Source organism: Orcinus orca, chromosome 6 (genome assembly GCF_937001465.1).
Source record: "Orcinus orca chromosome 6, mOrcOrc1.1, whole genome shotgun sequence".
Lineage (NCBI taxonomy): Eukaryota > Metazoa > Chordata > Mammalia > Artiodactyla > Delphinidae > Orcinus > Orcinus orca.
In genome coordinates this window covers 108,710,438-108,729,030 of record NC_064564.1, presented here as the reverse complement: position 1 = coordinate 108,729,030, position 18,593 = coordinate 108,710,438, and the positions used below count along the sequence as shown (strand labels likewise).

General features: G+C 33.2%; 1 protein-coding gene across 4 annotated transcripts in view; it reads right to left on the bottom strand.

The window, feature by feature from the left end:
• The window catches only part of RABGAP1 (RAB GTPase activating protein 1), a 159,455-nt gene that overhangs the window by 90,534 nt on the left and 50,328 nt on the right, over window positions 1-18,593 (bottom strand). For all 4 annotated transcript variants that reach the window (XM_012532785.2, XM_033427231.2, XM_049711435.1 and 1 more), the window contains 7 exons: window positions 18,182-18,386; window positions 15,146-15,320; window positions 14,182-14,339; window positions 10,564-10,674; window positions 10,127-10,193; window positions 9,351-9,453; window positions 8,551-8,720 (listed from right to left, as the gene is read on the bottom strand). In XM_012532785.2, the coding sequence (XP_012388239.1) occupies window positions 8,551-8,720; window positions 9,351-9,453; window positions 10,127-10,193; window positions 10,564-10,674; window positions 14,182-14,339; window positions 15,146-15,320; window positions 18,182-18,386 (989 nt within the window). The remainder of the gene's footprint in view (window positions 1-8,550; window positions 8,721-9,350; window positions 9,454-10,126; window positions 10,194-10,563; window positions 10,675-14,181; window positions 14,340-15,145; window positions 15,321-18,181; window positions 18,387-18,593) is intronic.

The following is an 18,593-nucleotide window of genomic DNA, read 5'->3' as shown; positions in this document are numbered from 1 at the left end:
GGACCCAGACTCTGTGAAGTTACATATTAATCTGTAGGTTTGTGTCCAATAGCTATGCAAATGATTTCCATCTAATAGAAAAGATAACCCAAAGGTTACCCTATAGGACATTAACCAGTTTTGTTTCTAACCCAGCAATCTTGTTCTAACATTCTTTCTTTTTTTAAAGAAAGGACTATATAAACTCAAGTTTCTCAAATACTTAGAACCAGTTTTACCATCTTACTGGTTCCCTCACTACCTAATGAATTAAATTAAACCTTTGACATATGTTCATTCTGAATTTGTAATTATGATTTTTAATTTCAAATATGCTTTGATAGGGAACAGGATTTACTTTTGTTTTGTTTTAAATTACTCTCTAAAACATTAGTTAATTGCTATCTGAAACATTTCAAAGATCAACATAACTCTTTACCTTTAAAATTTTTTCCCAGAAACTATATGAATGTAATAACCATTGCACTTCACCTAGAAACTCCTCTTTGAGTGACAGTCACCAGAGCACTACTGCCCTTTTGAAGTCAGATAAATATGGAGTCAAGAAGTGGACCCTGCCTGTAAGTCAAGAACTCTAGCTGTTAAAAATGTTGTTCATTGTTGAAGCTGGGTAATAGTACATGGGGTCCATTATATTATTCTTTTTATTTCTGTGTACATTTGAATTTTCTATAATAAAAAGCTTTTAAAAAGCACTCTTAAAGACCAAAAAAAAAAAAAGTAGACATGAATAAGTGGAAAGATATCACATGTTCTTGGAAAAGATGACTCTATATTAATATCACAAAGATTTCAATTCTCCCCAATAAAAATACCAATAATTTTCTTCCAGAGCTACAAAGGTTGAATCTAAAGTTTATATGAAAAATAAACAATCAAGAATATTTAGCAAAATCCAGAAAAAGAAGAACAGCTGAGGAGGAAAGTTAGCCCTACCAAATATAAAAACATAACGTCTATGTAATTAAAACAGTGTGGTATCAGTGAATAAGTAACGTAAAGATCAATCAAAAAGAATATAAAAACCAAAAGAGTTCTAAATACATATGAAAATCTGATAATATGATAAAGGTGACATCTCAAATCACTGCGGGAAAAGTTAGACTTTTCAATGAATGGTATTGGGACAAGTGGATGGCCATTTGAAAAAAACATTAAATCAGATCCATACCTTACACTATATAATAGAATAAGATACTAATAAATTAGAGATATAAATAAAAGTAGTCAAATGAAACCATGTAAGTAATACTAGAAAATGTATAAATTCCTTTATTACTTGAGAGTAGGGAAAGCATTTCTAATTATGACCCCAAATCCAGAAGCTTTAAAGGAAAAACTTGATAAATTCAAGTATATAAGAAAGAAATTGTGTGGCAAAAGAAGCCCAAAGACTCATCATAATTTAGGTCACAGGACAAGTGACAAACCAGGAGAAATATTTGCAAATTATATCTCAAAGGGTTATTCTCTTTGATTTCATAAAGAACTTCTAAAAATTAAGAGGAAACGGCCAAAACCAAAGAGCAAAAAATATGAAGAGACAATTCACAGAAAAGGAAAGAAAAATCACCCCTACACATATGAAAAAACAAAATGCTTGTTTTCATTCATCAGAGGATAAATTAAAACTACCATCAGATCCTTATGTTTGACAACGCACTCTGATAAGCCTCTGGAGAAACAGTTACTCTCATACCTGCTAATCTCTATGATTACAACCTTTATAGAGGGGAACGTGGCAAATATAACAAAATTACATATGCAAAATTACCTCATGTGCCAGTAATTCCACCAATAGGTATCTACTCTAAGATGCACTTTCATAAAATCAAAAAAATACATGCACAAAGTGCTATACTGCAACATTACTTGGAATAGCAAATGCTTGGGAAAAAATCCAACTATTAATCAATAAAGGACTAGTTGAAAGAAGCATGATTTATCCAAACACAGTAGTAGGCAGTCATTAATAAGAATGAGGAAGGTCTCTATAAACTTATATGGAATGATCACCAGGATATATTAAGATAAAAAAGGTGCAGAAAAATATATATAGTATGCTAGTTTTTGTTTAAAAGGGAGTTAAAAAATATATAGAAGTATTTTATTATTTTCACAAAAAGAAACACTGGAAAGATAACCTAGAAACCAATAATAATGGTTACCTATAGGGTTGGGGAAAGGGAGATATGAATGAAGCCAAGACCTAAGAGTATACATTTTTATGTAATTTTGACTTTTGTAGCATATAAGTATTTTAAATATTCAAAAAATAAATTAAACCAAAAAGGAAAATACCCCAAGCCCCCAAATCAAAAATATGAAAATAAATCTAACTATATGTCAAATGGTAACAGAACTACAACGAAAAGAAAATATTCTAGCTAACTTTTGAACAGTACTGATTTTATTGAATATAATCTTATTAGAACACGTTCAAAGGACAAAAAGAGGTTCCACAAAATCTTAAACTTCACTCAACAGTTTTAATATTAATTGCAATACTGATTTTTTGAATGAATGGGAAATTAATGGGAATTTAAAACTATACAAATAATTTCATATTATATACCTGTATTTTTTACATACACAGAATGAGAAACGTGAAAAAATACACAGGTATTGCAGTTATATTAATAGCTCTTTCTCCCCCAAATTTGTTTAAGCATCTATGGAAAAGGTTGAATACACTAAATATTTTGGAAACTTTTCCATTTAGATGCTTACATTTTTAAAGTATATATTGATTTTAAAATATGGGTTTTATTTCCAATTGAAAGAAACGTGTATAACATAAGTTGTACATAAATTGCAATGTGACATTTTGTATATTTTAGAAATGGTGCAAGTTTATTAACTGATGTTTAATTATCCTCATCAGTTAACTGTATTAAATTAAAATATAAGTTTGTCCTCACTGGAATTTTAAACAACTGAAATTTACGTTTTGTAAGCCCATATAATAGTACCTTTTCTCAACAGACATTTTACAAGTTTACAAAATTTTGTTATAAATTTACCAGAAGCAATAAAATAAACATCACTTATTAAGGGTGTTTCCTACAATACTGATATTTTTTAACTCTTTGATAAAGTAGGATAAAGCAAATAACTTATATTTATTATTATTATTTAAATATTCAATATTAATAAACATATACATGTATAAGAAAAGAAAAAACCCCTGTAATGTTTCATTACTATTAAAAATATGTGAATGAACTCAACTGATTCAGGCAGGGATCATCAATGAATGCTAAAACCATTAGTTAGAAAGGTGCTGAGGAACAGGATATTTGGAAGTTGCCAAAGTACCACCTCAAAGATGATTTGCTAAATGCAGAAAGAAAAATCTACTTTTACAAAGGAGAAATCCAGTAGTTACCATCTTAACCAAGTGATCATACTTCCCAGCAATAGCTGAACCTGTGCCTCCTGATTTAGCAGTTGAAGAGCTCTGGTACAGAAAGCACTTTCTATCTTGAGAGGTACAGTGGTATACTGCATACATGTAAATGTGCCTATATGTACGTACACACACACACACACACACACACACAGCAAATACACAAAGAGATAGAAGCTCGGGTTTACAAAGAGATAGAAGCTCGGGTTTCCAGTACGGATGGTTATACAAATTACTTGTCTATATGACACTGGCCACATCACTTAGTCTTTCAGACATCAGCTTCTTCATTTATAAAATTTTATTTATAAAATAAAATAAAACATTTTAAGACCCCTACATTGTCTTTAGCAATGAAAATTCTGTAATTTTAAGAATTTAAGAATGATTAGTTGGTCTTTTATTCACCTTATGTTACTGTTGGAAAATCTAGTCTTTAGACCATTTCCTCCTCTTTCATTCCCCACTAATTTTAAAAGTTTCTCTAATATGGTGCCATCTTAATATAGGAATCCCCACAGTTGGGAAGGCTTCCAGGCTAAAAAGGAGTTACTGAGTCACCAGATAATTTTAGTGAAAGGAAAAAGAATCAATTTTTAAATATGTATTTTTAATAACATTTCTATAACTGTTTTCCCATACGTACAGCAATAAACAGAAACTATATATTGAATATTTTAAAAATTTGGCCTGTAGCAGTGTTTCCTTTTCTGTCTAATGAGAACTGCAAAGAGGTTAAAATTTTAAGTTATGCTTAATTTGACTTAAGTAAATCCCAAAAATACTCTTACAGAAATAAAGACAAAAGAAGGATGTTTCTTTGGGAAGAATCCTGGCTGAGACTCTTAGAAGGCTTAGGTATGAATCTTGCTCACATGATATCCCGTAAAATCTATTTTACATCTTTGGATCTATAAAATGTAAACACTATCCTCACTGGATCACTATGAAAATTACATAAGACAGGAAAAGTGAAAGTAGCTGGTCGAGTGATTGCCACAGGAGGGCCTCAGTTAGTGGTAACTGCTATTAATTTTTAAAGCCATGAACGTAAAGGAGGAAATAAATAAACTTAGTTTATTATGTTGCAAGGGATGAGAATTAACAGTGCACTAAGACAAAAAACTCTTCATACTGCCTCTCTCCTTTCCCCCTGACTACCCCTCAGACCCACCCCAAGACATACAAATAAGGAGAAAAATGAGAGATTATTGTCAGGAATTCCCTGCCCTCCTCCCAGCTTCCACATATAAACTTCAGCTTTTTGCAAAGAAAATACTGACAACTCAGCCTATGTTTAGCTTGTAACTTTAACAGAGAGTCTAGAATAGTCTATCAGGCTATGTCTCAGGCATACATCTGTTTTTGGCTAGTCTACCCTGACAAGTCATTTGTTAGCCTAATTAGATACATTATTCTAAATCACCCACAGAAGAAATACTCTTGTAAATGCATGCAATCTTTGAATCATGGCTGTATAACATAAGACCTCAAGGGAAAAGCAAGATGAGGGTAATCTTACTTATGTTCACTGAGATAAGATTAAAGAAACAGAATTCTAATTAAAGAGAATATTTTTTACATACAAATTTATACTAAAAATATTATACAATTAATTTGTTTGCTAACTCTTACTCTAGAAACTATTAAGAATCATTTCCACCCATTCCCTAAACTTGTAAAATAATGCTTGTAAATTGGTTTTCTTTCTGAAGCATTCTTCCCCTGGGGCTAATCTACTAAATAATCGATGCTGTTCTGATTTCATGACTTAAGTGTTTTTGCTGTCCCACTGATGTCCCTCTCAATAATAATAGCTAAAATGCATGAAGAACATACTATGTGCTAGGAACTATTCCAAGTACGTTGTACAGTTTTTCACTTAATGTCACAATAACACTATGAGGAAGATTCTATCACTGCCATTTCACAGCTGAGTAAACTGACGCTGAGAGAGTTGAAGGAACTTGCTCAAAGTCATAAAACTAGTCAATGGCAAGATCCATGGACTCTGACTCAAAAGCCAAGTTCTAGATGATAATCCTACGCTAATCCTTTGCTCCTTTCATAGTGAAGAACTGGGAGAACAATGCTAAGGAAACCCAGATTTGCTTTGTCTCTTAAGATAACACTGAAAAGAAATCTCTATTCTTCTGCTTGCTACCTTTTTCTAACTATAACCAAAAGGGCTAACTTGGACACACTAGAACTAAAATATTTATTGCTACAGAAAAGTATATTCAAGTAAATCCACATACAACCCTATAATCTTGTATAATGGAATTTCAGAGTTACATGAAATAAAATTAATTCATAAATATTTATTAAGAACTATTATGTTCTAGATGCTTGGGATAAACCAGTGAACAAGTCAGATTAGAAGTCTCTGTCTTAGTAGAGGTTTCTTATATGAAAAATAGGTAATAATCAAAATAAAAAGAAGTATATTTTGCAGTATGTTGGAAACTAACACCCCTGTAAAAAAATTTAAAATATATCAATGGGGAGGGAATCAGCAGCACCAGTGGATAATCAGGCAAACTGCAGTGTTAAATGGGGGTGGTCATGAGTTGCTAAGAAGTAAATCTAAGCAAAGACCTGAAGAAGATGAGGACTTGAAGGAGGTGAATAACAGCAAGTGGGATCCAGGGGAAGAGAATTTTAGGTAGAAGGAACAGTTGATAGCAAAGGCCCTAAGAGCATGATTAGAGCAGAGGAAGCAAGTAAGAAGTAAAAGAGAGGAATTCGTTTATAACGTAATAGGCAGCAGATCACATAGAGTCTTACAACCTATTAGAAGGACTTAGGATTTTATGGAGTAAAACAGGATTGGAAAATTTTGGCAGAAAGATGACGTGATTTGATGTTAGGCTGCTATACTGAGAATATATCAAAAGGTGACAAAAATAGAAATAGGGAGATGAGTGAAAAGGCTACTCCAATAATCCAGGTGAAAACAATGATTCAGATGAAGTTAATGTAATCTAGGTGGTAAGAAGTAGTCAGCTTCTAGATATGTTTTAAAAGAAAACAGAATTTCTTGACAGACTGGATACGGGGTGTGAAAAATAAGAGTCAAATTCTTGGCCTAAGCAACTACTAGAAGAAGATGCCCATAAACTGAGGTGGTAAGGACAGGTAGGTAGAGCATTTTAGGGGTGAGGGATGAGATAATGACACCTTTTTGGACATGGTAAATTTGAGATGTCCAGAAGGTTAAGTGAAAGAGGGGTATTTAACAAGGAGGGAGTTAATCATCTATATCAAATGCTCCTGACACATCACTAAGACAAAGACTCAGACTGACCACTGGATTTAGCAATTTAGGTCACTACGAACTTGATTACTTTCAAGGAGTTTTGATACAAAGGAAGGCAAAGAAAGGAACAATAAGTAGAGGGGCAACCGGGGCCAAAAAAAAAAAAAAGCTAAAAGAAGGGAACAGAAATTTTATCTGCTGCCCGCCACAGGAAAGAAAGAGTATAGAGTTTGACCAAATTAATTTTTTAAAACACTCAGTACTCAGAAGACCATAACACAGTCTCTGCAGTCTAGCACTTAAAGTGTCTAATATATAATCCCAAATTACTAGACAAAGAAACATGAAAAAGTGGCTCACTAGACATTAGATTTAGCAGCCCAAGATTTTTAAAGTAGCTATATTACAATTATGCTCAAGAATATAATAGAAGATCTGCTTAAAATAAAGATCAAAGAGGCAATCTCACAAGAAACAGAAATTATTTAAAAAAGAACCAAATGGACATTCCAGAAAAAAAAAAACAAGATCTGAAATTTTTAAAAAACTCATTGAATGGGGTTAACAACAGATTGGAGATGATGAAAGAGTCAAGCGAACTTTAAGATAGGTCAACAGAAAGTATCCTATCTGAAGAAAAAATCAAAAAATATTTGGAAAAATAAATAGAGCCCCAGAGATCTGTGGGATAGTATCAAAAGGTCAAAAATATGTATGACTGGAATCCCTTAAGGAGAGAGAAGAGAGATGGAGCAGGGAAAAAAGTTGGAAGAAATAATGGGTCAGAATTCCCCCAAAAATGGTAAAAAAAAAAAAAAAAAAAAACCAAACCCATAAATTTAAAAATTCATGAAGCCCAGCTAATCTCAAGACAAACAGAAAGAAAAATCACACCTAAGCACATCATAGATAAAAGTCTAAAAACCAAAGATAAAAAATAATAGGGCTTCCCTGGCGGCGCAGTGGTTGAGAGTCCGCCTGCCGATGCAGGGGACACGGGTTCGTGCCCCGGTCTGGGAAGATCCCACATGCCGCGGAGTGGCTGGGCCCATGAGCCATGGCCGCTGAGCCTGCGTGTCTGGAGCCTGTGCTCCGCAACGGGAGAGGCCACAACAGTGAGAGGGCCCGCGTACAGCAAAAAAAAAAAAAAAGCAGCCAGAGAAAATGACCCATTACAAAGAGAGGAACAATAATATAAATGCATGCTGACTTCTCACCAAAAACAATGAGAGGGACTTCCCTGGTGGTACAGTGGATAAGACTCCACGCTCCCAATGCAGGGGGCCAGGGTTCGATCCCTGGTCAGGAAACTAGATCCCACATGCATGCCCCAACTAAGAGTTCACATGCCACAACTAAGGAGCCTGCATGCCACAACTAAGGAGCCAGCCTGATGCAACTAAGACCCAGTGCAACCAGATTAAAAAAAAAAAAAAAAGAAAATACTTACTTTAAAAAAAAAAAAAATGAGAACCACAAGACTGTGGGATGACATCTTTAAGTGCTGAAAGTAAAAAAACTGTCAATCCTGAACCCTATACCCAGTGAAAATATCCTACTGGAATAAAAGTGAAATAAAGATTTTCAGATAAAGAAATCTGAGAGTTATGTCTCTAACAGATCTCCACTAAAAGAAATCCTAAAAGAAGGTCTTCAGGTTAAAGGCAAGTGAGACTAGATGGAAACTTGGTTCTTCAGGAAGAAGTGAAGAGCAACAAAAATGATAAATAGGTGGGTAAAAATAAAACAATTTTCCTCTTACTATATTTAAAATACACATTAACTATTTAAAGATCTAATTGACAGCTTGGATTAATGACATATCAGCCTCAGAAGTAATTTCTCTTATTTCCCCATCTATATTTATAGAAAAGTACAGTACCTGTTTTAGTTTCAAAAAGAAATTTTCAGTAGTACTACGTTTGCTGAAGGGCCAGAATAATCTTTCATTAGGTGAGCAAACTCGGACTTTTGTCTCTAGGAGAAAGCGAACAGGCTCCTGCACTTCTGTTATTACTAAATCAACAGCTGTCGTCATAAACAGCACTTTATCTAGGGAGAGAGAAGGCAGAAGCAAATTTTTTAAATGGAAATATATTTGCTCATATGATTAATGTAAAAGTAATTACTTCTATTACAAACTTTAAATGACATTCAGGAAGAGTATGAAACATCTTGAAAAGGTTGTTTATGCATAGCATACCTGAAAAGCTACACAAGAAACTGGTCACAGTGGTGCTCTTTAGGGTGGGACACTGGGAACTGTGGTAAACTTTTGCTTTTCCCTAGATACCTTTGAATTTTTAACTATATGTGCATATATTATCTCTCCACAAAAACAAGTAATATTTAGAAGCCTGTAAATAAATTAAATTATAAATGTAAATTAAAAATAAAAAATAAAATAAATATTTAGAAGCCTGTAAATAAAAAAATAATATATTTTTTAAAAGTACATAAATAGAAAAGGAAGCAGGAAAAGGAAAAAATGAAGAAAGGAGAGGGAGGAAAAAATACTTTGTTTACTGGTCAAATTTAACAGTAAACTCAAAAAACTATTCAAATTCCTTTGTTTCATCAGAAGTAGGTAAACACTAAATATTTATCAAATAAGTAGTGCTAAGATTTGGGTATCTCCTTGGGACTAAAATTTCTGTTCATGATGTCAGCAATCTGCATCACCTTTAGGAGTTTCTTCATTTACAATCTGAAAATGTGGGGATTTTGGATTCCAGCTCCCAGTAATAACATAGGATTTTCCATCTGAACTTTTGCCCATAGATTCCTAAAGAAAAGAGTAAAAACAACATTAATGCAAAAAAAAACCCCACACACACAAAACAGCTAACCCGCCATTCTGCTGCCTTTAAAAAAAAAGAGGTTACAAAAATATAAGAATATGAAACAGGATCATATATATATAAAAGTTAGGAGTGAGTATATACAAATGATTACAGTTAAAATTAAAGATGTGCCGATTATTTATGCAACTGCTCCTGAAAAGTTATACATAAAGCAAATGCTTGCAAATCATATCAAACCGTACAGACACTAGGAAAATTTACTACCTAAACCTATGTTGAATTCTTCTGTCAAGTAAGTAATTACTACATAAATTTAGTTATGAAAACAAAGGTTTTCACATAATAGCAACAATATGAACACCACCTACTTTTATAAAGCTCATGATAGTTTGCAAATAACTCTCACAAAATGTCTCCTTTGATTCCCACGTCAAACCTACATGATAAACAAGAATTATTCACTATTACACGATCAAGAAACTGAGACAGACTAAGTAGCTCTAAGGTCAGGCTAGTAAACAGCAAGTAGGAAATAAGGAAATTCCCTTATCTTTGTTTATTGCTTCATAAATGTGCTTTAACCTTAGATTTGGTGAAACAACCTTTATAGAGGAAATAGTGTATAAACTTAAAAAAAAAAAAAGCAATCCTTACCAAATCTAACAAGTGCATGTCACTATTTCGTACATCTTTTCCTGGGCTAAGGAGAAGACCAAAACACCTGCAAAAAAAGAACTGACATAAATTTGGAAAAGAGACTACAGAAAGATGTTTAAATTAGATCGCTTTAATAGAAAAAAGGACATATTAAAATTATCAATAAAATAGCATTACCAAAATCATCTTTATTTCTTTGAGATAAACAAATTTTATGTTTGCCTTGTGTTATCACATAGTTGAGATCAACATATTAGCTGAAGATTTATGAGAGATAATTCAAAATGAATGAAGTATTCACTTTAATGAACAAAAGAATTCCTCAGGGAACAAAATATTTTGCAAATACATTTTTGAATACAGTATATGACTGCGCCACTAGACTGACAAAAACTAAAATTTATATTTAAGCCAAACTTACTAAAAATGTTTACCTTTCAATGGCAAGTTCTTTATTAGTTGTTTGTTGCACATAGATGACAATCTTTTTATCAATTCCTTGGCGTAGTTTAAAGCATTGTCTGTCTTTATCTTTAGGAACTGCACTGTAGAACAACATGTTTCATTAATTTTGCAAAGCACTTTCTCGTAACATACACCAGAACAATTTTTGTTATGATTTGAAAATCAGGCACTGAAAAGAATCACATTTAATTCTTTTCTATGCCTGGTATTCAAATCATAACAGATATTTAAAAATCATCATCTGCCTCTTGATATGAAAATATCATCATTACTGTATGTAATCCACTAAACCATTACAGAAACCATTTATAAAAGCTACAAAACCACTCTTATGACCCCTAAAACGTGGCTTTAGTTTTTTCTTTTTTGTTGCTGTGAAAATTAAATTAGATATTTATAAAGCTCCAAGGCACTCAAAAAATGTTAGTTTTTTTCACTTTCTATTTAGTCACTGTTTTTTACAAATAAATTATTCATGCCTTATTTGTTTAAATATATAATGAAGAAAAGATAACTATATAGATCCTTTGAATTTCAAAACAAGGTGCTTTCAAAAAACAAGAAATGAGGAAGATATAGTCAACAGTAAGCTGTTGCCTAATTCTTCCCTTAAGCAGCAATAACCTTACTGTAAGCATGTGTAATAACTATAAAAATAACATTAATGATGCAGTTAAACATCACCTTAAGAAAACAGTTGAAAATATTCTCTAAATGACAGTTTACCAAAATAATCCCCTGGTCTCCCACCCACCATTTCTCTAGCTCCTTTGTTCTCAAAGGCTTACAAATCTGCTACAGCAATCAGCCAATATACAGCAAATCTAAATTGTGCCTTATTACTGTACAACTTTAAGATAATAGCAACAGAACCATTAGAAGATAATATAAAAGGCTACATGAGAGCTCTGAGTACCTACTCAAACTAAAAATTGGCTCTGAAGAAATAAAATTAGTTTGAATCCCATCTGCACTACTACACCAGTAACCAATTCAAGAACATGTGATAACGCTGAGATTAGAAAATCAAAGAATCTTAGCATAAGAGTCTAAAAATGACCAACGTGCAAGAAAAACTTCTGCATACCAAACTGTCAAATATTTGTGGCTGACAGAATTTTCACCTATGAGGATATGGACAGATCTCAGATTTTAATTTATATTAGATACACTAGTCTCTATGTTCTGTGGATATTTAAGTATAAATTAATATAATCTCATCTCTCAGCAGTATTTAAAACAACAACAGTGGAAATAAAGTTATCACTGGTGTCCTGAGTCTGAAGGGCAAGGAAAAGCTACATTAATAGGAAGCAGGGTGGAGAGTATAAGCAGTGGAAGTTCACTTCACTGATGTTGGGGGGTCTAGACTGTATTTCTGGTCTTATCACTATCATTGAATGAATGGATCCAACCAAGTAATTTTACATTTAATTCCTATTGTGTAAATTAAGAAGCAGACATCCAGGTTATCTTCCCTGGCTTTCTTTACCTATAAAATAAGGACAATATCAAATGGGGTACTTTGTAGATTAAATAAGATCAGAACGAAGTGTTTTGAATGATATAAATGAAAATGCTCCATTTTCCTAAGGACTAAACTGAAATGCAGGTTTCTAATTTTAATAATATAGGATTATACTTTTTCAGGAATGAAAAGAAGAGCATTAATTCTTGCCACGGCACTTGGTCTATATTTATGCTATGGCGAAACCACAATCTATCTTGTACTATGGCTAACTATATATACATATATTTTTTAAATAGGTGGTAAGTCATATGGGTATACCATTGTATCTTTTTTTAGGTATAACTGACATACAACATTAGTTTCAGGTTTACAACATAACGATTTGATATGTGTATATTTTGTGAAATGCATCGTATTTTTACCATTCTATTCTGGTCAACATTTAATTTCCACTTTTTAATTTTGCTATTATTGTGTTAAGGGGAATGTTCATGCTGATAACTCTTTTGGCACCGCAATGACTTTCTGTAAATTCCTAGACATACTACAGAATCACTGGATGAAAGGAACTGCATTTGAAAAGTTCAAATCTGATGAAGAAAGGCATACTTGTCAATGATTTCATCAGTGTATTAGGTCACACAACACTATTTTCTACTGTAACTATAAATTCAGGAAAACAATGCAACAAAAAGATAACAAAGCCCTAACAAATGTGAAAAACAAATGACCATCCAGGGGTTTTCTGTATAGCATTTCCTTGCTATACAGGTGAACAGACCAGGGATATTTGTGATCGTTATTTTTCTACTTAGAATATACCTGATCTCAGAAGGAGGAGAAATTATCCTAGTGCTTCTGAGAGATCTTAGAAATCTTTCCTATTCATAACTGGGGTTTATAAGTGATCTACATAAATATTTTTAATAAAGGGAAAAAACTGTTTAAACAAACTGTTCTGTTTCTTAAAAAGGAAAAAAATTATTACAAGGTTTATAGATTACAGTTTCTACTTCCCAGTACAGGAATGCATACTGCAGAAAGCACCGCATCACAGTGTTGCTGTGAGAACAGAAATATAGCTAATAAGAAAGCACAGAGCACAAGGCCTCACACTTGATTGTACAAATCAAAGTTGAAGCTGCATTGTACACTAAATTGGCCACCAGATGGCATGACAATTCCAAAGTCTCTTGAGGGAGAGCAAAGGTTATCAGTTTTTCAAACAAACAGACCAATCATTGTGCTTTTTAATTTAAAAGCAAGATATTAGAAATCATTCATATTTTGATGGAATTTCATTTTATGAGGTAGTCATGGAGGAAAGAAATTTCTATATGCAACTATTGATTATGATCCCAAGTGGCACCCATTTTGTGATATGGGCTATGGAGAAAAAAAAAAGTCAATCATCTTGCAACCATAATATTTTAAAGTTATAAAAGATTTTAGAGTCTAGCCACTTCATTTTATAAATAAGGAAACTAATGTCAGGAGATGTAAAGAAACTTGGAAAAGGTCACACTGTTAATGGTAGCAATAAGTAAACTAAATTTAAGTTTTAATTTCTATTCCAGGGTTATTTTCACTACTCAAACAAGCATAATTTTACTTAAAAACCAAAACCAGTTATTTCTATGTAAGGTTAGATTTCAGATACAGACCTCAATTCTCCCCTTCCAATGTGTTCAGATAAACTTTAATGGTAAAACTTGATTTCAACAGCCTTAAGACCTTTACATTATTAAAACAAATAAACCAACTAACCAACCAAAACACAAAAAAAATCCAGCAAAACAAATCTAGCTACAGATCCAGCTGACGTAGCTTCTGTCATACTTCATATCAGCAGTCAGCCAGTTACTCTGAGTCCATCTAAAAGAACATGGTAGCATGATACATTTTCCTATGTGAAAGAATTTTTTTTATTGTTTAAAATTCTTTAAATCTTGCCTCTACAAATTTGCCTATTTATTTTCCTTTAAACTCTATCCATAAATGCAATCATTTTATAATGTAAAAGTTATGTAATCTGACCTAGAATTTCCCTAAATCCACAGATAGTACAGCATGTTAATACAAACTCAAATAAAAAGAATAAAATAAGATGTCCTACCTAAAGTAACCTTTACCATCATCTTCTTTTATTTCTAAAGACACAGAGAAGGTAAAGATGTCACTGTCAGGAGTCTGAGGTGCAGTAGTTGCTGAGAGGGGGGTCTGCTTGGCAGAACGGCGGAAGGCAGTGGCAAAACTGTAAAGTATCCGGCTCACCTACAACCAGACATGTTAGGAAATGGGCTGTTATCACAAGAATAAAATACTTTTGTTAAGGCTGAAGGTGACCTATGTTGTTTGAGGGGAGTAATTCATCTTTCCTCCATTGATTTCTTTTGACAAATTATCTAATTTATTAGACCTATAAAGCAAGCAACACTAAAAATGGTCAGAGAAGAGGCTTTAAAAAAGAAGTGGTTGTGGGGCTTCCCTGGTGGTGCAGTGGTTGAGAGTCCGCCTGCCGATGCAGGGGACACGGGTTCGTGCCCCGGTCTGGGAAGATCCCACATGCCGCGGAGCAGCTGGGCCCATGAGCCATGGACGCTGAGCCTGCGCATCCGGAGCCTGTGCTCCGCAACGGGAGAGGCCACAACCGTGAGAGGCCCACGTACCGCAAAAAATAAAAATAAAAAAAATAAAAAAGAAGGAAGTGGTTGTGAATCCAACTGAAAGATGATTTCCAAAATTGTTAGGAATTACTTGAATGTATCTATTATAATAAAAATAATTCTACAAGTTTAGCTCTAAAAGAACGGTTTGCAAATACGTCATTGCTAGAACCAAGATGCCTATTTAACCCAATTAAGCAGCTGTCAATTGGTTTCCTCCAACACTCTTAACAACGAGGTTCAGGTTAACCAAACTTTTAGTTTATTTACATTTCAGCCCATCCAGCTGAAATAAACAGTAGCAGAGAATTTCATTTGGCTTATAAATGACCATAATAAATACTATAATCATTTCAACGTACTGAGGGTACAGATGAAGTTTCATTTGCAGACAGTTCCCTCTTAAGTACTTACAGCTTCTTGTATTTCACACCGGAAGACATGTATTCTGAAGAGCTCTGCATTGTAATGACTTTCAGTGAAAGCAAAACAGTCACTCTCAGGAGTTCCATCATGCCCTCTAACACAGAAGAGGATTTTGTAGATAGGGTAGTTTGCTATTTCAGTGTTTGTCTGAGGATCTAAGAGTCTGTTCAGAAAAAAAGATATAAAGAGATTAGAGGGACTGTAGACTATTTTCACTACATCCATATTATGATTCAAGACTCATCTTTCTAGCAAAAAGATCATATAATCCATTTTTGGTATGCTAATCATATTAATCTTAAGTCTTGATAAGTAAGTCGTATGTGAATTCTTAAAGTTACTGATTACACAATTCCATGATACTAAAAACTACATAACCCCATGTTTTACGGAGGCAATCAGGAAAGCATAAACAGTATCAGTGTTTCTTATACAGTCTGTAACTAAATAAAGATAATGGCTAAATTGGAATACCAAAATAGATCATTAAAGCTGTGCTTCTCATTATCTCCTAAAAGAATGACCTAATCTGCTTTATTATTTTAAAAAATAAAAAGGTGATGTGCTTTCTCAGAGTGAAACATGTTCTTTTGCTTCATGGCAAACAAGGGAGAGAGACTGTAAAAAATGTTAACACCTAAAAAAAGAAAATCATTAATAAAATCAAAAGGATGCCATTCACTGAAAATCAAAGGGATATCATTCATTCAAAAATGTATTCATTCAACAAATATTTATGTGATACCTACAACATTTCAGGCTCCATTCTGGGCACTGATGACACAGCTATGAAAGAAACTGAAAAAGAAATTATGCAATTTCAACATTGAATGGGCAGGGCCACTGATGGGAAAGCCCAGGCGATAATGGAAATACCTAAGAAGGGGACCTAATCCAAGTTCAAAGGCACTTTGATAAAGACTCTGAAAACATGGGGCGAGAGAAACTAGTTTTCTCATGTCTTTATAGAATTAAAATATATTAGAACAAAGTATAACTTCAGTTGGGGGGAATGACTATTGACTAAGAAGCACATAAAAATGAATGCTCATATAAAAATGAGTGCTAAGGAGCTCCCTGATGGTCCAGTGGTTAGGACTTAGCGCTTTCACTGAGGTGGCCTGGTCAGGGAACTAAGATCCCACAAGCTGCAGTGCAGCCAAAGAAAAAGAAATAAACTTTATTACAAGAAAAAAAATGAGTGCTAAAAAAATTTTATTAAGTTTCACATTAATAAATACAATTAAAATTATTATTTGTGAGTCTTTGTGAAATAGTTCTTTAAATACTCAAGAGAAGAATTATATATGCAGATAATCGGAATATTAATTAATTAACTTACTACTACTGCTAACCATATACAGCTACAACTCTACTACCATAAAAATCCAAAATGACTGAGGGTGGAGAAACAGATACTCTCATACACTGCTGATAAAAGTGTATGAACTAGATCAATATTTCTAGATGGCTATTTGGCAATGTATCAAAACCCATAAAAATGGGCAAATCTTTGACCCAGTAAGTCTACCTTCTAGGAATTGATCCTAAGGAAATACAAAAATACATAAAAATTTAGCTAAAAAATAATTTATAAGAAAATTACAGGTAAAGCGCTTACATGCTCATATAATAAAAGCTTAATATTCGCTATTATTAGTAGTACTTTTCTCATTAAAACAACTAAAATATGTAACATTAGAGATTGGTTATTTCTGAATAGTCCATCATGTGCCATCATAAGTTAAAATTTTTCAGCATATTTACTGATATGGAAAGAGATTCACAATATAAAAAACTAAGTGAGGAAAGCATGTTACAAGATGGTATGTATGTATTATATTATTCCACTGTTGTTAAAAATGTTGATTCTAAGTTGTATAATTATACTTGCCCATATATGTAGGTATATACACACATACACAAACATATACACATACAACTACACAAAAAGGGTCTTAATAAACCAAGATGTTAACTGTTATTTACCAACGGGAGAGTAGAATTAAGAATATTTTCCTAATCTAAAATATGGCACAAATGAACCTATCTACAAAACAGGAACAGACTCACAGACATAGAGAGCAGACGTGTGGTTGCCAAGGGGGAGTGGGATGAGGGAGGGAAGGACTGGGAGTGTGGGATTAGCAGGTGTAAACTATTATATAATAGGATAAACAAACAACAAGGTCCTACTGTGTAGCACAGGCAACTATATTCAATATCCTGTGATAAACCATACTGGAAAAAAATATTAAAGAAAAAAGAATGTCTATATGTGTATAACTGAGTCACTTTGCTGTACAGCAGAGATTGGCACATTGTAAATCAACTATACTTCAATAAAAAAAATTAAATTAAGAGTATTTTCCTAAATTTTTGCTTGTCTGTGTCCTCTGATTTTTCTGAAATAAGTATGCATTTTTTATAATAAAGAAAAAGTTATTTTATTTCAGTTCTGTTCAACTCATTATTAGAGTTTTGTATTTAGCTCGCTAATACAGATATCTGACTGGCTACCTTTAATCACTGTTATCTGTTTCAGTTAGTATAAACAATAGCCATTTTGAGAGACTTTTCTGGGCCTCAGTTTCCTCATCTTAAAAATTTAGGATCTGTACTGGAATAGTTAATATTTACCAACAGGTTTCTGTAACTTCCAAAGTCAGCATGAAATCTCATACTGAACTAATGTGTCAAGCTAGTATTTGTATTGGGGGCACATGAGAAATATAAATTGTTAGGCAGACTCTTAGGTCAACATGTTTCAATAATCCCCAAAACATTTAAATTTCTAATGTGCTACACAGAACTGGGGTGGGGAAGAGTATAAAAAACTGTTCAAACAAGTGACTATTTTTCATAAAGGTCACAATCCTTGGAAGATGTGATAACTAAGTGCCAGATGAATTAAACATGAATAAAATAATTAGATTTTGTTCACTACTGCTTCTTTCTAAAACTATAGGTCAGAAATCTGATCAAATGTTATTGAACACAAACAGTTCAAGAAGCTGGTCTCACCTCACAGTTCCTTCAGATACGTTCGGCACTGACAGGGTTACATCTAGTGAAATCTGACACTGGCCCCTTAAGATGGACATCATCCTTAAGGCTTCCACTTCACTCCTGGGAGCATTTACTGAAGCACAGCCTAAATAAGTTAGTTTGCTGAAAACTACACTGTCCTCATCAGCCACTGGTGTGAAAGGACTAGACCCTTCAGAATCTGAAAGAAACAATAAGGAGGTGATTATTTTCACTTTGATATTTTGTTGACATGAATATCAAGTAAAAATCTACAAGTTACATTTAGGTTCTAAAATTAAATACTAATGAGAGAATATGCCATTGCCCCAGAAGAAATGCCCATTAAAGACAGAAATCTCACACCAGAACTCTGTCACCAACACTAAAAATTTTAGGTATGGCTGTA